At 36.2% G+C, this 18,701-nt stretch overlaps 2 protein-coding genes across 8 annotated transcripts; both read right to left on the bottom strand.

Annotated features, from left to right (window-relative positions):
- Nucleotides 1-3,002: 3,002 nt before the first annotated feature.
- LOC105180370 (pentatricopeptide repeat-containing protein At5g21222-like) lies at nucleotides 3,003-8,752 on the bottom strand. Of its 5 annotated transcripts, none has more exons than XM_011104022.2 (5): nucleotides 8,483-8,752; nucleotides 7,833-7,888; nucleotides 7,447-7,696; nucleotides 5,537-6,445; nucleotides 3,003-4,006 (listed from the first exon to the last, which is right to left on the bottom strand). In XM_011104022.2, the coding sequence occupies exons 3-5, from the start codon at nucleotides 7,600-7,602 to the stop codon at nucleotides 3,122-3,124; spliced, it is 1,950 nt and encodes a 649-aa protein (XP_011102324.1). In that variant the 5' UTR covers nucleotides 7,603-7,696; nucleotides 7,833-7,888; nucleotides 8,483-8,752; the 3' UTR covers nucleotides 3,003-3,121. The 5 variants fall into 5 exon arrangements, with proteins under 5 accessions (XP_011102324.1, XP_020547334.1, XP_011102323.1 ...); XM_020691675.1 differs by having other exon boundaries at nucleotides 7,828-7,888; XM_011104021.2 differs by lacking the exon at nucleotides 7,833-7,888.
- Nucleotides 8,753-9,661: 909 nt separating this feature from the next.
- On the bottom strand, nucleotides 9,662-18,693 carry LOC105180372. Of its 3 annotated transcripts, XM_011104025.2 has the most exons (12): nucleotides 18,542-18,633; nucleotides 15,343-15,659; nucleotides 14,414-14,611; nucleotides 14,227-14,311; nucleotides 13,861-13,936; nucleotides 13,354-13,530; nucleotides 13,134-13,236; nucleotides 12,638-12,759; nucleotides 12,349-12,438; nucleotides 12,158-12,238; nucleotides 11,125-11,964; nucleotides 9,662-10,301 (listed from the first exon to the last, which is right to left on the bottom strand). In XM_011104025.2, exons 2-12 carry the CDS (start codon nucleotides 15,350-15,352, stop codon nucleotides 10,209-10,211), a joined length of 1,875 nt encoding a protein of 624 aa, XP_011102327.1. In that variant the 5' UTR covers nucleotides 15,353-15,659; nucleotides 18,542-18,633; the 3' UTR covers nucleotides 9,662-10,208. The 3 variants fall into 3 exon arrangements, with proteins under 3 accessions (XP_011102327.1, XP_020547333.1, XP_020547332.1); XM_020691674.1 differs by lacking the exon at nucleotides 15,343-15,659 and having other exon boundaries at nucleotides 12,650-12,759; nucleotides 18,542-18,693; XM_020691673.1 differs by lacking the exon at nucleotides 15,343-15,659 and having other exon boundaries at nucleotides 18,542-18,693.
- Between the last annotated feature and the right edge of the window lie 8 nt (nucleotides 18,694-18,701).

Here is an 18,701-nt window from a genome sequence, read left to right on the forward strand (position 1 = left end):
AGAGACTGAGCTCAAGCCACGACCTCCGAACATGTTTGCCGTCGATTCGTCTTCGTTCGGTCTAATCTCGATCTCAGACCACCACCATCAAACTCTTCTCTTAAAGACAATTCTAACGAGACTAGCCTCGCTCAATTTGGTAAAAAATTTATAGAGATAAGATAATTTTAATAAATTGTGTCGCGACGACGAGATGGTGGTGGGGGGTGGGGGCAGATAGTTTTTTTTTTATATATATAATAATAATATATTTTTGAAATTTTAAATTATTTATATATAATATAAGTTAAATAATTTGTTGAATCTAGACCTTTATTTTTTTAAAATCTAACGGTTGAGATTAATTGATTATATCTAACAATCAATATTTGATCAAAGAAGATCCAACGATAATTAAAATAAAAAATAATATACATTAAGTAAGGGAATAACGATCATTTTTTAAAAAATTAACACCACTAGTTGGATTTAACAGAGAGGGGGCAATTGAGCTGAGTTTTACAAAACACAGCGGAGCTTTTAGCCTATTCTCATAACAGGAGGATTTTGTTTGCAGACTTTTTAAAACACAGGGGGATTTTATGCATTTTGTCCCTTTACTTGTTATGATATTATTGAATATGGCCTTCTACAATGTTGGATAAATCACTGATTGAAATCCCTGCTAACGTAGGATAAATTAGGGTTAATTTTTTTTATTATTAAAAATAAATAAATTATATAAATACAATTCAAAAAAAATTATATAATATAAATATAACGAGTTGCGATTCAAATAAAAAAATATTTTTTTAAAAAGTTTGATCAACAAACTGCGACTTGATGTCATGGATTTCATCCACAACATGGCAATTTGTGAATTGTATTATTATTATTATTTATTTTTTTATAAATTACTTATATTTAATTATTTTTTTTATAAATTAATTATATTTAATTATTTTTTTTATAAATTAATTATATTTGACCCTATTAATGCTAAACTATTTGTTACTACTCTTACAGGAAAAGCTTAGGAGTAGTTTACCAATATACCTAGTGGAACTATAGAGATGTATGAACAACTAGTGCAAAAATTCACTTTTCGCTTTGCGAGCAAAAGAAAACAGAAAGGTCAGGCTACGTACCAGTTCACTATAAGGCAGAATGAGGTGAGTCATTAAAAAGTTTTGTGGAAAGATTTAATAATGAAACTTTAGAAGTCCAAGATCTCAGGATTGAAATAATGGTTAGCATACTCATTCATGGTTAAAGAAAGGGTCGTTTGTATCAGCTCTCGCACGAGATCCATCGGAAGATGTGGAGCAACTGATGAGGATGGCTTAGAAATACATTGATAAGGAGGAGATGAACGCGGTGAAAGACAAAGAATGGATCACGGGAGCGAAGGAAGGGATAGGCACGTATAACCTAAAAAAGACCGTGAAGCACCATACCGGCTGAAATTTCACGAGTATACTCCTCTTGCAACCACAAGAGCTAGAGCATTGATAATGGTTGAAAAAGCGAATATACTTCAATGGCCAAAACACACTAGGTTTGCACCAACGAAAAAACATTCTCGTAAGTATTGTAAATTTTATAGGGAGAGGGGCCATGACATAGAAGATTGTTATCAGTTGAAGGACAAAATAGAAATGTTAGTAAGATAGGAGTAATTTAAAGAATACATGTTGGAGCCCAAGAGGAGTGAAAGAAAGCATAAGCTAGGGGGCAAGAGGACATGAAGCAGATCACAGAGCAAAGATAGATTTAAGGGTAGGGAAAAGGAAGAAAGAAGGGAAGTCGGAGTCAGAGAGAAAGCTTCTGTGAAAGGAGTTATCCACATGATCGGAGAAGGACCTACAAGGGGAGATTCGAGGAGAAAAAGGAAATAATATGAGCAAAGATTGCGATCAAACAGTAGGAGGGAGTTCATACTAAATGTGGAGCCGGGGAGAAAATGACCTTTGGGCGTAAGGATTTGAGTGCTGAGATCAAATCGCAAAATGATCTAAAGGTGATAAAGATGGACATCGCCAATTTTTTAGTGCATAAGGTACTCATAGATAATGGTAGTTCTGTGGATATGATCATATTCATAGATGTGTTGAAGAAAATGGGATTGGAGGATACGTGCTTAAATCCAGTCCAAACTCCGCTAGTAGGGTTCGGTGGAAGCGAGGTCACATCGTTGAGAACCATTGTGCTCCCGATGTCAATAGGAGAGGGACCAAAAAGGAGAACGACGGGGATTAGGTTCTTGACTTTGACCATCTTGTATGGTCATTCCCATCCTGGGTCCAGCTTTCCAACGCATTTAGATACCTCCACCTTTTAAAAGACTAGGTCACCGACCTAAAAATACCTCGGTTTACTTTACGATTATAGCCTCGCATCATTTCGTATACAAAATATTGGCCTATCCATTAAACCAAGATCCAGTGACGCAACATCATGTGAATAACATGCAGAAAGATCAGAATTGTTTCGTATACCATGTATAAGGCCTATCGTCGAAACCAGCACCCAGTGACGCAACATGGTGCGAATAACGTGCAGAAAGATCAGAATTGATAGTCAAATCCTACACCACTTATAGGGACTATCCTCGAAACCAGCATCCAGAGATGCAACATAGTGTGAATAACGTGCCGAAAGATCAAAATTATCATAAACTGTATTAAAAACACAGTCGCCAAGCTCCTGAACTCCAGTTGCTCCAACAGTTGCTTCTCATTTTTAGTAGGAGTATCTTGAATTTCATGCGAGGAAGCATCAATTTAAGAGCTCGTCGCTTAGCAACTAACGCAACCTTACTTTATTATCCACATATTCCGAGCTGTTTCTATGTTTTACTAAGTTTTGACCTTGTTGGAACAACTTCTGTTTCATATAATGGTATTGAGTAGGTATGAAATAGCTGCAGGTTTCTAGCAAGTTACAAGCTTCATCGAGTTCACGAGCAGGAAAAGAATCATTTCAAACAAAAGGATATCAATGACATAGATAACAGTACTGTGTATGCTTAAAAATAATTTCTTAAATTGATGCCCAACACAATGAAATTCTGCTTTTGTAATCCTCCAATTCGTCTAAGTTCAAGCTGCATGTATCAACATTCACAAAAGCTTGATGCATTTTAGAAACCTATTTTACAGGACGTGTACCCATGATTCTTTTCCAGGGCACGGAACTGTACATGCCATAGAACTGGTGTTTTAGCTGTCAACCTGCAAGTCTTTGGAAGCAAAATGGATTTGAACACTGTAGTCAGGCATCTAGAAGAAGATTTTGATGTCTTCAGAACCATATGGCTCTTTCCAGTAACAGCAGTTGTCCCGTTCTGATGGTTTATAACACTGCCCTGTACTACCACAAGACTCGAATATGAGCCATTCTGTGTCTCTTTCGGATAAAGTTTTCCCACATTAGTTTGAGGGCTCTCATTCTTACTGCCATTTGATGTAACAGTCTGATCATCGTCTGAACCATTTAGGATTCTCTTGGCTTCACTCAAGAATCCAATGGCTCGCCATGCATCAGCAACTAGCTGTATAGTTTTCTTTGGAGGATGAATACCTTTTTTCTCCATATCATGGAGGAACTCTTCTGCTTTCCATGGCTGTTTTGCTTCTCCATAACCCCATATAAGAGTATCGAAAGTCTTTAAATTTGGGGATACATCCATTTCACACATCTTCTCATACACCCTAAGAGCATATTCCATTTTCCCAGCAGTACACCACCCACTGATGATTGTAGTGAATATTACAACGTTAGGATAGACTCCAGAATTTATCATGAGTTTCAACAGTCCCTCAGCCATTTCAGGCTCTCCTGCACGAACATAGCCTTTTGCAAGAATGCTGAAAGCATGGATGTCAGGTTCTATCCCAGACTTAGCCATGTCGTCAAATATTTCTTGGCACTTGTCCATGAGCCCGACAGAACTCCATGCATTCATGATTGTGCTGAATGTTACTACATCAGGTTTTACCCCAAATTCCTCCATCAAACTCAGCGTCTGCACAAATAAGAATATGATTACAGAATACCACACAAGTAAATCGTACCTAATAGAGCATCCAGCTCAAACTAAGGCAATATCTAGAGAAGCCACTTGACTTTCATGAAGCAATTCACAAGCTCTTTATGCAATTGTAAGGCATTATTTCCAAATTCTATCTGCTATTTGGACTCATAGTTTAAATTGAAGCAGAGGACGAGCTTGAAGGTCAGATTTAGTGAGAGCACAAAGCAGCTGAATGGACCTGAGCTTATGGATAGTTAGTTAAAGACATAAAATATCATTAAAACAAGCTTAATGAGCTGTGGGGAAAGAGAGAGCAATAAAGAGTATAACTTAGGAGAACAAATGCATCAAAGAGATGTGATATACAACAAGCCTCCACATTAACATTTTATACCTTATAGAAGCATCAACCAAGTTGCTGCAGGATCTTATAAGCCTTTTATGATATTCAGGAACCTCATCATCCATGACATAGGACATATATGGATAATCCCAAGGGCCAAGTTTGAGCAAGGAAAAACTTAGTAATAACAAATTGCTAATAAGTATCATATTCAGCAGTGGTGTTCCATCAGATGGTAATATATGAATCAGACCCTAATCCAGCAATGCTCCCTATCTTACACTTCCCTTTCACTTGATTTACAGAAATGAAAAAAAATGTTGGTGACCTTTTGCCACAATCAAGAGGAATTTTAAAAGTGAAGCTCCTAACACTGAATACTTTCAAGTTAGGGAGTAAAGTGAATTTTGGTTCCGGGAACAGATGAATTGAGAGATAATAGTCTCCAGTACAATTACGTACAGAGCAGATACAGAGAATTGTATTAGCATCCTTTAGCCAGGGTCAGAATTTTCCCTCTTTCTGTAGTAAGAAACTGAAGCAATTGTAATTCGTTATTTCACTGAAACTTCCAATTCAAAGTATTGGGTGGAAACCAAGTACGCACTAGGTGATGTCTCAAGAGACAACAAGCAATATGCACTGATTATTTCATACTGATACACCGAAAGAACAGCTTAGCCTTTGTTTGTAAACAAGATTTTTATCCACCCATGAGGTAAAGATCATAGAAAACCCTGCCCAATAGTGACATGCTCGCCTGGATCACCACATAGCAATAACTTGTTAGCCAATTAAACTAACACTTATACTTAGGTACACATCTAATAACTAACAATTTTTATGTCTTCAAGTGCTAAGTTTCATTTGGTTCTTAATGAAAATCAAACAACATAATGAATTCTGTGTTTAAACTAAAGAGGACTTGACAATAAGTGGCCATCAGTTATATGCTGGATCACATTTTTATTTTTGTTAAGTACATATACTCCAATAAAACTTTCAGATGCGTGTAAATCTCATATCTATGGGCAGTTGAATAAATACTCACTAAGAACTTCATGTACCTTGCACAAGTTAGTGATATCACGCATGAAGATGCAAAATGTTTCTTGAGAAGTGGAGAACATATGTGGTCAACAAAAATGCATCAGGTCGACATCAAAAGTTAAACTTACCTCATCAACTCCATCAGGGTCATTAATGTCCAGAAATCCCTTGATAAGTGAGTTGAAAACAACAAGATTCGGGTGCACTCGTAGATCCTTCATTCTATACAAAAATCTCAATGCATCTGTCATGTTTCCTTCCTTGCAGTAACCATTTACAATAATACCACAAGTCCGCTCATTTGGTTGCACCTTTTCATTTTGCATCTGAAAAATCATAGCTTCAGCTCTGCTGGTTTCCCCTTTTTGAGCATAGGCCTTTGCGATTGTGTTATATGTCACAGCATCAGGCTGGACTCCAGCTGAAATCATTCTATAAACTACATTCCATGCTTCTTCAACATCGTCCTTACTACACCAAGCTCGGACAAGAATATTGTATGTCCTGTCATTGGGTTTCACATTTTCTTCTTGTTGCATGGTATCCAATAGTTTTAAAGATTCTTCAGGCTTACCTATGATTCCAAATCCTTTAATTAAGGTGTTGAAGGTGCTGATGGTAGGCTTACAGCCTTTCTCCCTCATTTTCTGGAATATTTTCATTGCCTCTTTCATATTCCCAGATTCAGAGAAAGCATTGATCATGGCGTTGAAGAATATTGAGTCAGGTTTAAGTCCATTCTTTTCCACCTTAGAGAGGAGAGAAGGAATGGACTTGAAACGTTTCTGGAGTGTGAGAGCAGCTAAAACGGTAGTGTATGTTACAAGAGTTGGCCTGTGGCCTTCTTCTGTTAAAGCTTTAAAAATGAAATGCACTTCACGGGGCTTTCTCCTCTCTATCAAAGTATTCATCAACTTGGTTCTTGAGCGAACTGTTTGGCAATGATTATTGCTCATGCAGATAGGGCAGGCGGATTCACTAGGAGAACTCATTGAGGCTGAAAACGAGTGTATTTGCTTCTCTTGTATGTGTGGCTCCTGAACAAACATGCACAAACATCACAGAGTGATGAAATGTCAAACATGTCATGTACATCCAAAACAAGGTAATGAAACAAACTTGAACCAAGATCTTGAATTAAACACTTTGCCTTAGATAATTTGTTGGCATAATTTGTGAGTAGACAAAGAAGTCTACTAATGAAGCTGCAAAATGGAAAAGTGCAAGCACTAAAAAAGTGAAGAATACAAGTGAAAATTTCAGCAGACTACTGTGCCAAGTCATGAGTAAAGGAATTGTCAGACAGACTCTCTCATAATAATATGAGTTAGAAACAGAAAGATTAGTTTAGTAGGTTCACAACTTTCAAATGGAAGAATGAGGACATTAAAGAATCCATGCAAAACATACATCCAACTGAAATTACTAACAAAAGTTCATTACTTTGTAACATGACCTATGGTACAAGGGCAAACTTTATGATTTCCTTGTTCTTCTAGTTAATCCAATTTTGATGAGTGTAGTTTAAGTACCATATGATGTTCAGGAAATAGAACAAACAGAGACATTTTCTCTTTACATTTTACCTCCCCATTATTTCTATTTCAGATATGGCAAAGGACAAAATTGCTTGGTACAGCAGTAAATATGAAAGAATTTGAACATAATTCCATGGTTGGTTGGTCCAGTTCAAATACCTGGAACCATTCTCTGGCCAAAATGTTAACTGAGTTATTATATTGTGCATAACTTGGAAGGAAAAACAAGTGTCGTTAGAGCTCAACATCTTGTTTTCTTCTTCAATAATGAATTTGAATTTAGTTTACAATTTGAATTTATATTGTCTCAAATTCTCAGAGCATGCGTGTCTCAAGACACCAAAACCAAGAGATCGAATTTAAGATCACATGCTCTTGCACTGTGGCAGAAGAAGTTTATAAATCTCACCTAAAAATTTATAAGAGCATTAATTGTCTAAACGTGAATATGACAATGCATTTCAATGGGATGAATGAGTTTATTGTGTCACAAGTAATACCATGGTTTTTGATGCTTGAACTTTTGAGTTGCTCATCATCGCCCCATTCTGCTGCTTCCTTACTATTATAGAGCGGGTCTTTTCTCTACTGTGGTCTCCCATATGCCTTGCTGATTCTTGGAATGTGTGGACCTTCTCTGGCTGCTGATTTTGCATATTAGTAGCTTCTACATATCCATGTCTCACAATTTCATCGATACATCAACAACAGCAGAAGAATTGGGAGCAGTGGTCTCATTTTTGAGATATTCTACAAACCAACGATCAGTCAGGAAAGAATCCATCGAAGAGTAATCATTTGCATGAAATTCATCAACATCTAAATGTGATGCATTGCATGTTCGCAATAATGACAAGTCAAGAAAATCTTAAAAGTAGTACTCAACAAAAACTCAGATCCCCCAGGCCGATCTGAATCTGATTCTTCGAGCATTAGATTGCACTGAAAATCATATCCATGTAAAAAAAGTGCCAATCAATTGTAGATAAAAAGAGTTATGCTCATAAATTCAGCTCTAACACTATCTTCATCTAAAAGATTTTAACTACCACATGTAAGTCCCAACAATCAACCAAGAAAAGCGCTCAATTTGCAAAGGGGGATAATATCCAGCATCAAGAATAAAAAATATCATAGCCCCAGATAGATAAACCCAAAAGTAGATTGCCAGATCATAAGGCAAACTCATTATCTAACAAGAATTAGAGTAAATTAAATTTAAAATCTTAGGATGCAAATGAAAATTTAGTTCTGTTCTAAGCCATAAAAATGGGAACCCAAGTAATGCCAGTGAAAATCCTTGATAGACTATCCTAGAAAGCTTACTTCAACTAGAAAACAAGCAATGAACTTCACGGATCCATTAACAGATACAGACAGAACCCCGAAATTAACAACACAAGAAACGCAAGAAAAACGACACAAAAGCAAAACCACCAGGAAACACTTTCTGCATTCATATGACAGAAACACACACTCAAACTCACACAATGCAGTAAGGGATAGAGAAATAGTATGAAAAAAGCTGGGTGGTACCTGCAGAGGAGAAGAGGAATTTGCATGGACTGTCTGAGTGGGGAATCTGCACGTGAAGACAATTTGGTATTGTAGAGTTAGTGGCATTTCACTTGTTGGGCCAATCCTATCCACATAATATTATCAGGAAATCAGAGAGAGGGTGTGGAGATTTTCCAGTTGCATGAGGCTGTCAGTGGAAGTTAAAGGGAACATCTTTGTGGGATCGCAGCCTGCCACGTCCCCTCTTGCATTTTCTTTCTTTCTTTTTCTTTTTTTTTTTTGGCCTTCAACATTCTTTTTGGGTAAGAACATAAATTATTAGTCTATAAAAATGGATAAAGTACAATAAGAAAAATAAAATTGACAGTTCGAATCAAGAAATATTAATAAAAATAAGTGTAAATGTCAAACAAACATATTTATATATATATATATGTTTATTTATATATAAAGTATATATGAGGCTATGCAATAAATCAATATACATAAAGAATGAACATGAATAAAAAGAAAAAAGAAAAATGATTACCGTCCTCTCCCATGAGATTTGGTGTAATTATACGTAAATTCCCTATAGTTTGAGAAATTATATCTAACACCACTGAGGTTTGCTTTCGTCTAACAATTAAGTTCCCTTATTAGTTAAATTTCACAAAATTAGTTGATATAAACACAAAAATTGAATGAAAATTGACATTTGCTATTATTTGACTTAAAACTAACTTATTGTAGGTCAAATAATTTCTTTTCAAACTAAACTACTCTTATAATGGTAAAGATATACCTCCTCACATGCATTAACATGTGAAGACGTATGAGAGTAATTTGGTTATAAAAAAATTTATCAAACATGCTATAAATCAATAATAAGTCAATTGGAGATAAATATAAATTTTTTTTCTAATTTTTTGTTAATATCAATAAATTCAGTTAACTTTGTTAACGGACGGAAACAAACCTCAAAAATATTAGGTGTAACTCCCAAACAATAAAGAGTCTATGTATAATTACATAAAATCTCAGGGAGGGAAGTGTAATTATCCATAAAAAAATGTTTTGGATAAGCTTTCCTGTCTATGTGGGGTGAATGTTTTCTTAGTTGCCTTCTACTTCCTAAAATGAAGAATATCTCAATGCGAAGGAGAATAATGAAAATGTTCCGAGTAGCTGAACCAAACATATAGTACAGTACTGGTGTGGAGAGTTAAAACTGTTGAATGCATTCAGAGGACTTCAATCAAGTCAAGCAAGACTGATGCTTTAAAATGTTGGGACAGTCTCAGAGAAACATATCCTAATAGTTCTTTCTTCAGGGAACACCAAAACTTGGACGGTGGGCAGAAAATGAAGACATAAAGAGATCCTAATGATCCACCACTACCATTTAGCTTAGTCACTCATTGATTTGTGAACATCCACACAGCTTGCTTCAGTTTGTTGCTTTTCCAACACACACTGTCTGCAGCCAAATGACATCTATGGCAATACAATATAGTGACCCTACCCTCATTTCAGCTTATGAAGGCCATCTTCTCTCATACAGGATAAGCCATACACTGCTGCAGCTGCACAACAATGGGTCGAATAACATGAAATGAAAACAGGCACATATTGAGTTCATTATACATAATCTATTCAAATCTATTAATCATTTCCTCTACTATCTGATAAAGCAGTACGATGGAAGTTCTTCAATTCAACAGAGTTTCTAGCTCCACTTAACAGCGTTCCACCAAAGTAGGAACTACAAAAATGAGCTATATCCTCCATCCAGGGGTACCCTAGGATTGAAAACAGCAGAGACCGTCAGATGGGGGCAACATGAGAAGCCAATGCTCTGAGAAAAAGAAAGTATAAAGCTTGTTAGTCCCAAGAAAAACCAAAAAGAAGTTCTTTGTATGATAGACTAACAAAAATGATAAAGAGTAAACGTGTAGAGATTAATTTGCTGTTATAACATTATAATGCAGGCTCTTGATTGGGAAAACTGATTGCTTTTGGTTCTAGGCCTGTTAACAGGAAATAAACTTCAACATTTTCTAGAGGACCTTGACTTATTGGTTAGCAGTGATGCTAGGGTTCGGCTTATGGCTTGAGAAGCTCAATAAATCAATTACCTACACAGGAGGTGTAAAATTATATCCAAAGATTGCACATAGGACGGAACACATGAGGTCAAAACCAAAAAAACTTCTAAAGTCAATGACGAAATAAGATCAGTCTAGGTTTAACTCTTAATTCAACTAACAAAAATACTGCATAATATTAAAAATGGTATGGCTGCTTCATAAAGCAATATCAATAATGTAGTTAACTTGAATATGAACTATTTCATAAGCAGATTCAACAAAGACCCATTGTTGAATTTAGATCAAAAGAGTATGCAGGAAAACCAACTGTCTAGTCTTCACAGTGGGATACGTATGGACAAACAAAAAGGGAGTGAAAGAGAGTGACAAGTTGAAAGGCCACACTTTTATGGCCTTCATAAGTCAATCAGTGTACAAAAAGATTTACCTAAATCACACAATGAGGCAGATCTCAATGAGCAATACAAGACATCAAATGAATTATTCAATAATGAGCATCATGCAGTATTGTGTCAATATCATGCTTATCCACAACATATGGAAAACCAATAGGAAGAGCAAGTGAAGTACCGGAATGCTTAGCAGAACTCCTTCAGCGTTAACCAGGACAGGCATAGCTCTTCTTGCAGCAACTGGGATAGACTTTAAGGACACAAGAGCTCGACGTGCTGATAATACAGCGTAATCCGTTGTTTTTTCAGTTAGTTGCTCTGTTTTTACAGAAGGGTGACTTGGTGATTGAGAGTCTCCCATATCTGTCTTCTTCAACAAGTTAGAAAGATATATCCAATCAGTGTCTATCATGTGGCGCACCTCCGCAACCTTCTGATTCCCAGTTATGCAAGAACTGCAAAAACATTGTCCTTCTGTACCCAGCTCCTTGACAGCAACAACCTCATTTGTACACAATGCATTACAAGAACCTGTATTGCTTACTTTCCAATCCAATACAAATCTATTCATGAAGTATCCCACTTGCCCAGGATAAAATAATTGGCTCAGAGTTGCACCTGAAGATCTTACGTCATCTTTTGACACATCAGAGAGATATTCAGCTTTGGACTTAAAATTTTCACTTTCTTCCTTCTGCAGAGAAATAATACTCCTATGGGTACAGTGACTAAGAATGCCACATTTTTTGGCTTCAGTTAGAACGGACTCAGAGGATGCCATATCCAAAAATGGAACGCTTGAAGCATCTGGTAGGAGTCTATTTAAATATGCTTCACTCTCTTTTATAATCTGCTCTAACTCGCTTTTAGCAAAGCAATTTTCCCGTACATATGAGCATCCATGAAACAACTTTACCATAGGAGGCAAAGATGAATTAACAGAACAGCACACCAGGACCTGAGTTCCTTTGGATCCTGGTGCTGGACATAGGTAACAGCTGGCTACAGTGAGACAAGTCTGGAAGAATGCAAAGCAGCAGACTAGTTACTATAATTTTCCGCCAGAATATACAAAGTTCCACCATGCAATTTAAGACTCGCTAACAGATGAAACGTCAGGGCTGAAATTTCATCATTACTAAGCATACAACATCATAAGCAAAAGATAAAGCATTACTCCCATATAAAAATTGTGGCAGAAAAAGATTAACCTTGCATGGAAAAGTACGAAGGTAGCTTAGTAGCAATTTTGATGCATTCCCTCGAACAGGCCTATGTCTTTGTGAGATGAACTGATGTATACAAAACGAACAGAATTAGTACCAAAATAACAAATAATAGTGGTGCATAAAAGTTTTAAATGAGGTATTATTATGAAATCATGCATGCTGGTCGACAATACCTGCAATACCATAGCAGCAAACTTTGCAAGGTAAATGTCCTTGACCTCCATTGCATGGAGATTTCCCAGATCAATCACTGCATATCCATGCTGAATTGAAAGAGGGGGTGAGGCGTCAAATCATGAGGACAAACAACAATGTAAAGTATCACATAAACTTTCTATTTTGTCTTCAGTCTTTTTTCTTTCAGCAGAATATGCCAAATACAAAAACTAGTTTGAAAGTAATTTTCAGCTTCATAGATTATGAAGACTAGCTCTTTGCATTACAACAAAAAGGCATCTCAACTGAAGAGCATACAGGCATGACGGTCACAGCCTGATTCAGCAGCAGGCGACAAACATTGTCAACATGCAATCGCGTTCTTCGACATGCTGATATGACTGCTTGCAGCTCAGCCTTGAAAACAGCTGTAGAAATTACAGCATTGTAAAGAAATTAGTGGGATTGAAAAGACTGTGAGCACTAAAACTTAACACACTGACAGCAAACTGAATTCTACTTCTTTGAAAACAATTATGAGGTAGCACAGAAAAGGACCAGTCCTACAAATCAGGCAGTAATATAACTGGAATTCAACACTTAGCACCAAATGGTAAAAAGATCAAACACTGTTTATAAGATTGTTTCATATAAACAATTTAGCAACAAGAACCTATAAATTCTAAGTGAAATTTCAAGTGATTAGACCAATGTGATCCTCGTACTTATCATGATCAACATTCAATAATATGTCATACACTCTTCATTTTAATCAAACGCCTGCATCAGTATAATGACTTACGTGATGACAGGTTAAACAGTGACATTCTGATCCTATTGCGAGCATACAAGGGACTCCTATTTGTTGGATCCTCCACCCATTTCTTATAACCAGCTTGACAAATCTGCAACACTAACAAACTAATTTTATAGCTACTTGGTAAAGGAAGTAAGAAACAACTAGAAACAAATAAACAATTATAGAATGGTTACGAGCCGTTTTGATGCGACTGAATGCTTACATTGTACATATCTTCTTTTGAGAACTCTAGAAGTGGTCTGACCAATATAATGCCATGAGCTTTTGATCCTTCTCCTCTAATATCAGGAAATTCCGGGAACATTTGAGAAGTAAATGCCATGCCAGCAAGACCAAGAATGCCACTATTTCTAGATAATCTGAGAATGAATAGCTCCGCCTGCATCATGCCTGTGCTTTAGCACTCATAATATTGTGTTTACAACATCCTTATAAAACTCATCAATATGCATTTTCTTCATGATTCAAGCTTTTTCCATACAAATTGATGTATTTCAGAAAGAAAACCATTGGCTCAAAATAGAAAATCAGACAAAGATCAAGCGTCTTCCTAAAGACTTATAGCAACATTCGTTTGACTAACAGAGATAATACATACTTGAGTGATGGCACAACCACACAATTTAAAGACTACATAAATAATATGAACAAAAAGAAAAAATGCTAAACGAAGAAGCATTAAAATAAACGAGAAACAGATGCTACAAACCTGGTCATCAGCATGATGTGCGGTTAACAATATCCCAATCTGCAGCTGGCTACATATGTTTTGTAAAGTTTGATACCTGGACGGATAGATGTTAGAGATAGGAAGACCAAGTTCAATAGCATAGGGGGATTGCATGATCTTCTCCTACACTTTTATTCCCTCTTTTCTTCTTTTTTCTTTTTAAGTTTGATACCAGGGTGGATAGATGTTAGAGATTGGGAAACCCAACTCAATAGCATAGGGGGACTGCATGATCTTCTCCTACACTTTTATTCCCTCTTTTTATTTTTGCTTCCTTTTGTTGGTGGTGGTTGTAGGGACTAGCTAGGGGAAAAAACAAGACAATTTAGTTAATAAGAAAATCACCTTTTATTGCGAGCTGCTTCTTGCAAGTGACCAACCTTGGGTCTACCATCCAACCATTCACAGCGAGCAACTTCACATTTGATTCCTAAAGAGAGCCTACATTATCTATCCATCATCCAGAGAAATCAATACAAGCCTCACTCTCTAACTGTATGCAAAACCACGAAAAAGAAAGAGGTATAAGTACCCATATCTGTAATTCGCTGGTAAACAAGGTTTGCTTCCTCCGCACTTTCCTTACGTAATCCATGATCCACAACAATTGCTAAAAGACCGTCAATGAACTTGTTTCTTCTATTGGCAGCAGCATCAAAGTCATTAGATTTCCAACCAGCAGCTAATATACAGAGCGCGATACTATCAGGACCACCAGAAACAGCCATTGCTGAAAAGAACAATCAGAACACCTTGTGAGCTCCACCAATGATATATGATACAGAATAGGGCACGATATAAGTTTAGTAATCCTATTTATGAAATGACTGATTTTGAATAATTTCAAACGTCTATAAACTGAAATTGATTATGCAATAATTTAGAGAGAGAATCTTAGTGAAACAAAAAGACATAGCCCCAGAAAGACTCGGTTAAAGTGGCATGGAGTTCACAAATTGTGTTAGAGATGTTTGAGATGGTTTAAGCACCTCAAACAAAATAAGCTAGACTCAATATTAGGAAAAAAAGAATCAACAACTAGCACTAATGGATAAGTTGGAGGAAGACACAAGTTAGAATCACATGGCATGAGAGCAATAACAAGGATTTGAAGCTTTGTGGAAGGCCCCAAAAGAATAGAATAGAAAAGAAAAGCATAAGTAAAGGTGAAGCATACTCTTTAAATATTTCACAAAGCTCCACTGAGTTGTCTGTTGGTTTTTATTGAACCTTAGTTATCACTTCCAGGGGGAGTGACTGGATTTTAGTCCAGGAGAAGATTCAGATAAAAGCAATAGAATACGAGAGAAGTGCTCACTAGCCCAAAAGAAATTTTTGCCATTTTGAAGCTTAACCATGTAGTTTTCTGGCAAAAAACAAGGAGATGATGCAAAGAAGCCAAATTTTAATATTTTAATTTATGGGGAATATAAAATTGTACAGTGGCAAAGAAGAACTTACCCTGATGCATCACAGTGATAATGCACAGGGTATTCAGTTCCCAACTACTGAGGACCTATAGATCGAGGCAATGAAAGTGAGTTGAACTCAGCTCATTAGCTCATAGCAAATTAGGCCGAGCCTGAGCTCGAACTTCAACTCAGCTTGATTTCAGACAATATAATGAGCGGAGTCCGACCAAACTAATTCAAATGAGCTGCTTATTAGTTGTAAAATGATGGATGGAGAGGTGGAACTGTTGGCTTGAGGTTCTTTGGAGTTCGATTGGCAGGGCAACAAACTTCAGCTTAGCAATGTGCTCTGAGAAGTCCACTGCACTGCAGCAACAAAATTCACGGAGATAACATGAGAAGCTCCGTGATGCTTAGGCGACGAAGTTCACGTGAAGCGAGAAGGAATTCCGCTTCAGTTAAATGATGCAAACCAGGCAAAGAGTGAAAAATGCAACTCAAAGTTAAAATTCTATTTTAGCTTATTTTACAGCCATGCATAGGGATTCTTATGCAATTTCAATTAATTCCAGGATTTATTTTCTACTACTATTCTCCATTTTGTATTTCCATGGCCCAAATAATACAGTCAGAACTCAGGTCTAGTGCTTCATAAGATCTTTAAACGAATTAACAGGTGAAATAAAAAACTCTTAGCAGATAAGTTTTAATTCTAAGAGAAAGTTTGAATCAGTTCTATGTTAGATTCAATCCTTGGCTTCTAGAAACATATTACTAAGGCGTTATTAATTAGCACAAAAAATGGAAAAATGTTTACAAGGAACTTAGATAGGCAAGAAATTTTGTATTTGAAAACGATATAATTATCTCGATCAGTTTAAGAGACTAAGGTGAAGCGTTAAAGGGGAAAGTGGAAGGTTCACATCCTTGCTCAGCTAGCTCTTAAAGTAAGTAGATTGCATCAGTAAACAGTATAACTTGCAGTAAAGCAAATTCATCAGATAATTTTGATCTAGAAGTGTTACTCTATGGCACTATAACATCATGAGCTGCATCTAATCTATGATATACATGGCTTAAGATGATATATGATTCGGTGTATTTATTCTAATATGCAAGTGTACCTACACCTCTGAACCATGCAACTAGCAGGTATAGCAGAAAATAAGTTGCACTCGGTCAGTACAACAATCAGTTCAGGCAAAAAAGATAAAGTTCAGCACATCTCTACGAGTATAAAATGTTCTGTCACTTTAACTCTTGATGGCAGAATTTCAGCAAGCTATAACTCTGTTTAGTGAGAATTACTTGCAATACATCTAATGTCAATCCTCAGTATTCCACTTCTTAATTCTGAGAGATATGTTAACTTTTAACGGAAGGAGAAATGTGAAAACTTTTATGGACAATCAAATAATTTTTTCTTTCGAAGGTAATGAAAACATGTCAAAACTTTATTTCAGAATTGATGTTATGCCAAATAAAGATCCAATAGAAGCTCAACTCTGGAAACGCCCATTTAATCTACACAAATCAGGTAAAATTCAATCAACATTCCTTTGTTTTCTAGAAGTTTCAGAAAGAAATCACCAGTTATATAATTGATATACAGTGCCCAAACTGCATAGCATTGATAAACTATAATATTTTGATTTTTACAACTAGTGGATGAAATAGTGAATGTATAAGATAAGTTCAAGCAAAGTGGTATATATGAAAGGTTTGTTTTGAAAGACTAATCTAAGAAACTAAAATAGGAGCTTATGGAATCCCTAAGGCCTCATTTTGATTATGCTGAAAGTTGCTTAAGAAAATGGAAGTACAAGACATAAACATCTAAGATTCCCAATTACATTTCTACTCTTCATTTATCCGTCATAAAATTTCTCTTTAACTCTGTTTTCATTGTATTAATCTTCTCGTGTGTTGCCTCTATCACTTGCCAGAATAAATTGTATCTATCTATATTTCCTTCTAGGGGTGTCATTCCTAGTAAAGCAAAAGAAGAAAAATACAATGAGGCCATACCACTAATCCAACGAGTTCTATCACATCAAGAACCTTCATAGTAATTCTCACACGTTAGCATCTACAATATATTCATTTTTGTTCTTGCTTTTTCCTACTAGTTAAACTAGTGCTGAAAAAGTTTTCAAATTTCATTTAACAATTGATTATTAACAATAAAACTATTGTAATCATTTTAATTGTTAACTAGGACAAGAAAAAAAGAAGACGATTTATTACTAAAAAATAAAAAATAAAGAATCTTTCCTCTTTATTTCTGTTGTACCAATCAAAGGGTGGCATTCGTGCTATGTTTGAAGTCATTTTTGGCCATCTCAAACGGCCCAAAAATGGTTTAGAGTTTAGTCTAGTTTGGGCTTCAGCTAGGTTAAAATCATCTTGAGACCCCCACCATCGTGTATTCCAAGATCAAGTGAAAAAACACAATCCACCCCTCTTCATGTGTTATTTATCTATATAAAATTATAAAATGCCCACTATCAAGCCATGATTTGACATCTAAACTAACTTTTGCCTCCTCCTAAAAGTAATACTGAAATATATTTTTATCCATTTTCCAACAATTTTCAATTTCTATCAAAACATAAAATTTGATATCTAAAATAACGCTTGTCTTCTCAAAAGCAATACAAAATATATTTCCATCATTTTCAGTACTTTTCAATCATCTCCAAGAGTAATACCAAACTCATCCTCCAATACACAATTCAAACCTCCAAAAGACTAAGTCCTTTTTCAAGATCATCCAATATCAACTTACGCACAACTCCAAAACACTCCGTTCAACTTTTCTTTCTGGTTCTGTCATGCCAAACTACTTGAAAAGTACCATACTTTTAACTATGTAAAGTAACTCCCATTTCCCACTCCTGCTGATTGAATCAAACGAGGAGGCCTTCAACTACCCAAACCACCCAGTATTAACCGGCAAAAAAAGAAAGAAAAAAGAGATGAATGAATCTCAATTTCTCATCACCATTCCAGCTACTTAAAGTTACAGCATTAAACACAAAAACTGTTAAAAAACAAAAACGGCGACTCACCTATTGGCAAAGTTCACTAGCCAGCTAAGAACCTGCTTCAACTCACTGGGCAGACTTACTTAAATATCGACACAACACAAGCAAACAAAAGTCTTATGCATTATTAATTCAATTAGAACACAACAACTTATAGTCACAGAGAGTACGGAAAAATGGTGATATGCAATAAACACGTACCGATGTGGTGATGGGGTTTGAGGCCAGCCATCGCCATTTTCTGGGCAAACTTCCCTCGGTACTTGGACAAGTCGATTTCGGCGAGCCCGTGGCTGCAGAAGAAACGAGCCCGCCTCGCGCAAGGGACTTTCCTTAGCCGAGAAATGAAGGTTGGGATCAT

Source organism: Sesamum indicum, unplaced genomic scaffold, assembly GCF_000512975.1.
Source record: "Sesamum indicum cultivar Zhongzhi No. 13 unplaced genomic scaffold, S_indicum_v1.0 C00398, whole genome shotgun sequence".
Classification (NCBI taxonomy): Eukaryota; Viridiplantae; Streptophyta; class Magnoliopsida; order Lamiales; family Pedaliaceae; genus Sesamum; species Sesamum indicum.

What these genes read in the sequence shown, in the direction of transcription:
- LOC105180370 (XM_011104021.2), bottom strand. Translation starts at nt 7,602, where the DNA reads ATGCAAAATCAGCAGCCAGAGAAGGTCCACACATTCCAAGAATCAGCA. An exon ending in TTCAAGCATCAAAAACCATG is followed by an intron (nt 6,446 to 7,446) that starts GTATTACTTGTG and finishes ATGTTTGTTCAG; the next exon opens with GAGCCACACATACAAGAGAA. An exon ending in ACCCTGATGGAGTTGATGAG is followed by an intron (nt 4,007 to 5,536) that starts GTAAGTTTAACT and finishes TTATTTGTGCAG; the next exon opens with ACGCTGAGTTTGATGGAGGA.
- LOC105180372 (XM_020691673.1), bottom strand. Translation starts at nt 18,578, where the DNA reads ATGGCGATGGCTGGCCTCAAACCCCATCACCACATCG. An exon ending in CCAGCGAATTACAGATATGG is followed by an intron (nt 14,312 to 14,413) that starts GTACTTATACCT and finishes GGCTCTCTTTAG; the next exon opens with GAATCAAATGTGAAGTTGCT. An exon ending in CAAAAGAAGATATGTACAAT is followed by an intron (nt 13,237 to 13,353) that starts GTAAGCATTCAG and finishes TTAGTGTTGCAG; the next exon opens with ATTTGTCAAGCTGGTTATAA.